An 8,540-nucleotide genomic window follows, 5' to 3' on the forward strand; every position below is an offset into this window, starting at 1 on the left:
GCTAAGTTGTTGCAAGGTAAGTAAAGGTAAGTCATGCATTCAAAATGTACAAGCTTGGTTAGGTTTGATGATATAATTGTGATCTTGATGCCTTAAACGATGACATGTTTTGTTGCCTTTGTTTCTACCTTTGATCTTGATGCTCACATGATTCTACCTTGGATGTGGTATGATATGATGATAGAGTTTGTGATGGAGAATGATTAGATGAATGTTAGGCTTTGGTTGATTGCTTTGATAGATGTAAGGTTAGGGATGATTGATGCCATGTTGATTGTTACATATATGTTAGTGTGTGTGTGAGTTAGATACAAGTATTGTGTTAAGGACATATCTAATACTATATACAAAAGCAAAAGCCTTTAAGGAGGTGCCGCCACATTAGGAAAAATGCCCCTTAAAATTTTGCCACGTTCACAATTTTTCCTTTAAAATACCGTATGATGCATCGTTTGAATAGGATAGTGTTCTTATCATCAAACTTCAAACATCTTAGAAACTCTCCACGTTTCAAAACATCTTAAGGCTGTGTTGCCACGTTCGGAAAAAAGCCCCCTTAAAAACTTGCCACGTTTATGATTAAAATTCCAAAAGTTACAATGTTTCACCAAAACACGTCTAAAAAGTAAAAACTGAAACCTAAAACACTACATTAGAATAAAAAGAAGAGATAGCATCCTTATTTTTCTCTCTCTCCCAAAAAAAAAAGGAAAAAAAAAATCTCTCCCTCATCATCGAAGAAGAGGAAGTTGAGGCAGAAGTAGAAGTGGTGCAAGCAGTGTACGGAGACGATTGTGTGGTTCTCCAATCCTACCCTCCCCACCTCCACCTCCTCCTCAAGCCTCGCACCACCGATGTCACCTCCCAACAGGTCTCTCTCTCCCTTTACTATTTTCTATATTTGTTTGGTTGCCCAGAAAACGATGGAAAGTAAAACCAAAACCTAGAAAAGGTAAAAGAAAAACCTTTGAAACCGAATCAAAAGACCACACCTTTTGCTTTACCCAAAAAGTTGTGCTAATTTCTTCCCTTTGCAATCACTTATCACATTTCTCTTTAATTAAGATTTTAATGTGTTTCGAAGTCATACCCTACGACATAATCACACCGCTTAAAAAAAAACCTACGTTCAAATTCCTTTCAATATCTTTCACTCTACTTTGTGATTAAGGAAAACAAAACCTTCGATTGATGTATATCCATAGTTTGCAATTAGACTTCACCATCTTGATTCTACCAAAAATTCAAAAGAAGGAAGAAGAGTCTCCTCTGCCTATTAACAACGCCTCCAACTGGGTTCCTATTCATTCTCTGACTTTTCCCCCACAAATTAGATCTGTTATATGTTTCAAACTTTTACAATTACAGTTGGGTTTGGTTCTAGAAATAAGGGTTAAGGAATTCGAAATTCTGATATGAGTATTAATTTACATATTTTCAGTAATGGGTTTGTTTAAATTCGTCTCTTTTGTATTTAAAACATTCAATTTCTTTTTCTGTAGAGATGAAGTGGAACTTTTCTTCAATCTGGAGTCTCTAATTTCATCAAAGCAAAGGTACCAATTTCTTTGCCTAATATTCTCCTAACTTTTCCTCTCTATTTGTTGAAATAGGGAAAACCTCCGCAAAATGAAATCTTTCTAATCCTTTAAACTTAATCATTTCACTTTAATTTTCAAGTTTTGTTTTCTCTTTTATAGGTTTTGTTATTTGTAAGGGGAATTGAAATTGTGGGGTTTTGAAATCTGAAAATATTTTGTTATTTTGTTTATACATTGTAGATTTTAGACGATATTTTTTAAAAAGATACTTTTAAGTCATGATTTTTTTATTTTTGATGTTGGGTTTTTCTGGGTTTTGCACGGTTTAAATTGTTAAATATGAAAGTATAGTGTTCTTTGTACAAAATTGATTACTTTGTATGTAGTAGAGAATAATTTTCTCAGGGATTTACTTATAAAAAAAAAAAAAAAGATTTTCTCAGAGATTCCTAGGTGTTGGTTTTGGTGTGTACAATATTTGGTTTTTTGGGTTCTTCATGTTGTATGCCATTCTTGAAAATTCATTGAGAATCTTTTTAGTAGTAAGAAACAAAGTGAAACAATAGTAAAAGGAACTGTAACTAGTTTTGAAGGTTTTAAATTGTTTTGTTTAAATTACATTTGTTAGTTTACTTTGCTAATCTGTGAATTGTGGTGATAAGTAGAGAATTGCAACCATTTATGATATTTAAATACCATGAAATCTTAGCAAGTTGAGATGATTAGTAGAGAATTTGTCATGTAGTCACATGAGAAAAGTCAATAATTCAAGGCTTTATACAGTACTTAACTCAATTGAGATGATTTCTGTTCAATTTGTGAATGATGGAAGTATTTGTTTTGCCTAATTTATAGTGTAATGTACTTCTTCGGTCAGTTTCTTAATCCTCTTATACTTTTAAAGTCTATTTTGGAAGAGAATTATGGGTGGAAAAAGCTTATAAATAAAGGAGTTCACGCATTGAAGAAGCCACAATATTGGTTTATGTTTTTAGTAAACTATGGTATTTGGTCTTGCTACATTTTGAAAGTACTACAATTTGACAGTAGGCATGATATTCTGTTTTTGTTTCAGACTTTCAGTGGTGTTATATTGATCCTAGAGTTTCCAGTGGGGAGGAGATGAAACCACTGAAGAGAATATATAGTGCACAATTATAAAGTATTGTGTTCTCTGTTAGTGCTTCTTTTAGGTACTATTTATTTATTTCATTATGTTATTTACCTCATTCAATCCCTTTTCTGTTGTACTGTATGAAAAAAATATATTTAAAGGTTATTACTTGAACACCAAATGAAAAAAATTACAGCTATATGTTTGTTTTGTAATTTTGTTTAGCAAGTCAATATATTGAAGTTTTGTGATAGTTAATCTACAAGATTAGCAATCTCACAATCCGATTATGTAATTCTCAACTTAAATTACAAAAGGTATCCATCCATGACTAGAGTAACCAACTAAAGCACAACTGCAATATAATTCCGCTCACAAACTTGATTCGCATTGAGTATCTCATTTAGAACCTATAGTTTATCGTTATAGCATTACAAAAAATGTATAGACATACACTCTCTTAGAGAAAGAACATCATTATTAGAAACGTCAGAACATTTCTCCTTGCATTCTCTCAATTTTTTTTTTTTTTTTGTTCTTTTTTTCCTAGGTCCAAGAAAATCCTCTCAGCTCCAAAAACTTTTTGCAAATTAAACCCATTAGTCAAGAAAAGTAATTCTTATCTAAGTTCTGAAGAACAAATTCATTGAAATGGTTCATGGTCATCATGGACGGATTTTTTTGGAAAATTTCATTCATAATTGAGAAGTTTCTAATGTATATTTATACAGTGCAATTGGTTAGGTAGATTAAGTAATGATAATCATGAATTAACTAAAAATTTCCATAATGATTATTATTGCTTAAAAGCTAATCCATATTTAATATACATTTCAATTGATTTAAGGATCATCTAGATCTATTATTGCTTAAATTCTATGAAATTTTTGTGGTTTTAGATAGTGCAATTGGTATGGATGCTTGACTTTTACACTCAACTTTAATGGCTACATTATAGTGATTTTTAGTTATTTAAGTTGAATACCTCTATTTATCCTAGCCGGGGACAAATGATTTATTATTTGGATAGAGAATAAAAGGATGATTCAAAGAGCTACAAAGATAGGATAGCAACATATTGGTAATTGAATTAAAAATTGGCATGCATAATTATATTAGAAATGCGTTAGATTTAATAGATGGCTTGGTCAATTAGGAATCACACCAAAGCTCTAGATGGAGTTAGATATGTGTGTGCGTGTGTGTTACATTTGTGTTTTAACACTTGATAGCAGTACAATGCTTACAGCAGAGCTGTTTTTGGGTTTGATTAACTCAAAGATATGTAACTATAAATATCTTTCCTAATAGTTCAATGATTGATGTCCAAATCAATTGAAAAAAATTATAAAGAATTAGGTAGATGGTAAAGAGTAAAGCTCCCTGCAGTCTGCATTGCTCTATACCAGGAAAGGGATTTCAATTGGATTAATATGAATGTTACAGGAAGTGCAAGGATACAATGAGGAAAGCTTTAAGAGAATTAGCTCAAACTCAACAACAAAAAGTATGATGGAATATTGTAGGCAATTATTATGTTGTACACTGAGGATATTTTTATTGAATTATGAAGTAAATATTCAATTTTTTTTTTTTCTGTGAAAAAAATTGTCTAACAGTATATGGAGTTATGGTATTTTTTGTGGTGTTAAAGTGATAGAATGACTTTGTATATAGAAAGTAGACACTTCTCTCTACATGGTCTAAAATTTTGCCAGTTGGTGCAATCCTTGCAATATTCTTTTGTTTTTAATTAATTTTTTAAAGTTTCTGTGAGACTACTTACTACTGTAGTCTGATGTAATTCATTACTACTATAGGATTTGAATTTCATGATATTTTAATTATTAATTATTGTTAGTTGAAAACACCGATTCTTGCTTCTAGCAAAAACAAATACACCAATTACATGCTTGAGTGCCAGCAAAAACAAATATACCTATTACATGCTTGAGTGCATGTGTGATGAAGAAAGATGAATTTTTATTTTGGTCTATTTCAAATTTTGTTGAATGAACAAGAAATTTCAAGATTAGATTTCATAGTTTTCTTCCTTGCAATTTTTTTTAAAATACCTTTTTTTCGTATTATCTAATTATAAAATGTTTAAATTTTCACCTACAATTTGTCTTTTGTAATAAATAAAAGTTTCCCGCACATTGTGCGGGTTATAAGCTAGTTTTATGTAATTGGCTAATCCTTTGACAAAATGCACTTTAGTTGTAATTGGGTAGATCTAAAATGGGTTTAGTACTTCAAGAAACAAGAGTTCAAGTCAAATGTTAAAGCCATGAAGATTGGACCAAGAAACAAGTGAAGAAAAGCTGTTCATTAAAACTCGACAGATACCTTGACAGAAATAGTATCTATCGAGATTTAAGAATGAAGCTCAACAGGGTCTCGATAGAAGCTGAATTTGTCGAGATCTATGAAATCAAAATTTCCAGATCTGATTTTTGGCCCTAGCTGACATGTATGTGTAGGGTTTCTTTTCTCACAGCCGTAGACATATATAAGGCTTATTTTAAAGGCCATTATACATGTAGAACACATGCAGAAAGTGACCTAGTGCCTTATTTTCTCTGCAAGAAGTTACTTCTTCTTTTGCGCCTTAGGGTTTTGTAACCAAGTACTTCTTGATCTTCATTGTTGATGAAGTGAAGAACTTTGTAGCCAATAACATCTTCAAGTTGCTGAAGTTAGTCATGTATTGGGATCCGTGCATCATTGGTGGCGTTCATATACTAGAGAGTTCAAAAGTTCTGATGCAATAGAAGGTTTTTGCTGTAAGTTCATCTATTTGGATTGTAGAGTCTAGGGACAAAGATTTTGTACTAGATCTGAAACTTCTCTTTATTATAGTGGATTGCTTTTTGGGAAGGTTTCCCCCCAGGTTTTTTACTGTGAAACTAGTTTGTTTCATTGGTTTTCCTGGGTCATCATATATTTTCTTATTTACTTTTCTACTATGCATGATATTGACATGATATTGATGTTTGTTTGTTTTAACAAGGTTTATTCATAATAAATATAATTAACAACTTGGGTTTAAAACTTATTATTTCTATCAACCGGGGTCTAAATTTCCCAACATATTGAGTATGCCTATAATATGGTTAAGACATAAGACACAATGATGGGAAGCCAACCTTAGGGTTAGGTGGTTTTGGGTGCCTAACACCTTCCCAAGACCATACCTTAACTCCAAACCCATATCTTTGGTAGTAAGCTTAAAAGGTCCTTCCTCAAGAGGACGTTATATATATGGTTCCTAGGCCATTGCAAAAACTAGGAGGCAACTCCCCTATCATGTCCATAGTCACGACTCCTATGTGAGTTTAATTCCTATGTGTCCTTTGTCTTAACCTTAATAAAGGCTTACTCAATATTTGTTTGTACACACATCACATGGTTCTTTTGTCCCTTTACCTCGGTTGGTGATGAGTGGGAAGATGGAAGGCTCCATTCGGGCCTAAGTCTTTTGAAGTTCGTCCCTTCAACTCATAATGTGTGCCATTGCCTACAATGGGCTTTGAGCACGTTAACGGTTGGCCACCAATCCACAAAGGTCCACTTAGGCCCTCGGTTGGAATCATGGCACACCTAGTTGTGAGTGACCTACTTATCTATCCCTTTAGCCTCAGGAAGGCCTACCCACACTTAGAGAGATACTAGATCCTGCCAAAAGAGGGTACCCTTTATATGTCTTGTTTGTCTCTTGTTTGTTTAACCATATATCTTGTGATCACCTAATTTTAAAGGATAAAAAAAAGAGGTAAAGAAAGGAAGGATGACCCTAAAGTTATGGCATACCCTAAGACAAATGGGACAAAAGAAAAGAATTTCTCACATGTAAGAGGCTTATTCCTAAATCCAAATTTATGTCTTAACTTGAAAGGTTCATAAGACCATAGCCTAATTACTATCGTAAGCCTAAATCAAAAAGCCCTTTTGAAAAAGAGGACTTTGGACCTAAGATAAAGAGTATGCTATGGACTTACCATCCAAAATCCTACAAAGTCAATATGAATTTCCCCAATCTTGGGCCTCTTTCTTGTATGCCTAGGCCCAAAATGATGAGAACTTGATGGACTTTGAGAGGAAGGTAACAATATATCCTAGCTAATGGGCTACTTCAAAAAAAATGATGATAATGAAATGAAAAGAGAAGAGCTCAAAGGTGATGAATATATTGTAAGCCCATGTTTGAGACAAAAGGTTGAAAATCTCTGAGTATATTATAATGAAAGCCCAAGAGAGTAAGATGAGAGTATTGTTGTAAATGGACCAAAGCCTAATGAAACAAGAGGTAAGGCTTATGAGAGGAAAGTGAGTGACTTTGTAATTAGGCCTTCATTAAAATAAACTTAAAGATTTTCTAAGGACATCTAAAAATAAAAGGAACCTTTTAATTAGGACATGGTCTTAATAAAAATGAGACTTCTTATCAGGCACCACTGCACCACCAAAGTCAAGAAAACACGTCCCCACTCCAATTTGGATTCAAGAAACGAATGGAAGACATTTGGTCAAAATTGAGGACGCATATCAAGAAGAAGAGTTCCAAGTAGGAGAACCATCTTAAGAAACAATGGCCGCTCCAATTAGTAATGAAATTGCACAAAAGATATTCAAGGCAAAGGAAGAACAAAGTGACACTCTCAAAAAGATGGGAAGTCGCCTTACCAAGCTAGAAGAAGCCAAGCTGAAGAAACCCCCACATGTGGATGTTCTCGATGAGGAAGATACGGAAGATTTGGATGAAAGGGACAAAGCTGATTATGAAAGGAGCAAGCAATTTGCAAAACTCACGGCGGAAACCATAGCCATGAGAGAGAAGATGGAGAAAATGCAACTAGCCTTTCGCAAGGCCCAAAGGATGGATGATAGTCTCTATAAAATGGGGGGTACAAGCTCTAAGACTCCCATTACACTACCTCCAAAGTTCAAGATTTATGATGCAAAAAATTTTGATGGGACTAGAGATTCAAGGCAACATGTTAGGAGGTACCTAAGCATCATTGAAATGAAGGGGTTGGATGAGAAGCAAACTTTGCATGAGTTTCCTCTCTCACTCATGGGGGGTGCATCAAAATGGTACTATAGTTTGGATCCAAGCAAGACTAAGGTGTGGAATAAGCTAGTGGAATTATTTGTGGATCAATATATCTTCTATACTATGATTGATGTGGCTTTAAGAGATTTGGAGACCACTACGCATGGAGTAGGGGAAACATTCTCCGAATACATGACAAGGTGGAAGGGAAAGACATCTAGGATGGTTAATAGGACAAATGAGAAAGATCAAATCAACATGATTATCAAGAATTTGGTTCCATCATATAATAGTAGGCTCTTGTCATTGCCTATTAGTTCTTTTGGAGAGTTGTGTGATTTTGGAACTAGGATAGAGGATGCCATCAATAATGGACAACTGGAGAAGGGTGAGAGCAAACCTCCAATCAAGAAGGCATATAGAGGAGGAGCGACTACCTCTAAAATTCCCAATCCCATGAATGTAAGTGCCATCATACCTCAACAAACCTTAACCTACCCAAGCTTCACAAAGAAAGCTCACTGAGAATTTTCTGACCTAGGAATGACCCTTGCCTAAGCATATGAGAATTTATCATCCAAAGGATTCATCAAGCCTTTAGATCCCACACCTGTGCCTAATCATGTACCTCCTACTTAGAACCTTAATGAGTATTGTCACTTCCTTTAGAAATTTGACCATAAACTGGCAATTGCTTCCGCCTCAAACACGAGATACAAGACCTCATAGATAATGGCACCCTCCCAAATCCCAATATCATCACCAACCCTAGCATTAGGAAGAACCCTTTGCCTAATTATCATAGAGCTCCTCCTTCATATCAAAATTG

The 8,540-nt window shown here is 34.1% G+C and overlaps 1 protein-coding gene and 1 long non-coding RNA gene across 4 annotated transcripts; both read left to right on the forward strand.

Moving 5' to 3' along the window:
* The first annotated feature begins 665 nt into the window (after nt 1–665).
* On the forward strand, nt 666–4,206 carry LOC126717942 (uncharacterized). 3 transcript variants are annotated; one of them, XR_007652786.1, is made up of 4 exons: nt 666–871; nt 1,503–1,556; nt 2,617–2,734; nt 4,102–4,206. It is a non-coding gene; the product is annotated as an uncharacterized LOC126717942 (long non-coding RNA). The 3 variants fall into 3 exon arrangements; XR_007652787.1 differs by lacking the exon at nt 4,102–4,206 and adding an exon at nt 3,206–3,391; XR_007652785.1 differs by lacking the exon at nt 4,102–4,206 and having other exon boundaries at nt 667–871; nt 2,617–2,870.
* Nucleotides 4,207–7,246: 3,040 nt separating this feature from the next.
* LOC126719585 (uncharacterized) lies at nt 7,247–8,236 on the forward strand. Its single transcript, XM_050422120.1, has one exon. It carries the CDS (start codon nt 7,247–7,249, stop codon nt 8,234–8,236), a length of 990 nt encoding a protein of 329 aa, XP_050278077.1.
* Nucleotides 8,237–8,540: the final 304 nt, after the last annotated feature.

The sequence above is a fragment of the Quercus robur genome, chromosome 3 (assembly GCF_932294415.1).
Source record: "Quercus robur chromosome 3, dhQueRobu3.1, whole genome shotgun sequence".
In the NCBI taxonomy this organism is placed as follows: Eukaryota; Viridiplantae; Streptophyta; class Magnoliopsida; order Fagales; family Fagaceae; genus Quercus; species Quercus robur.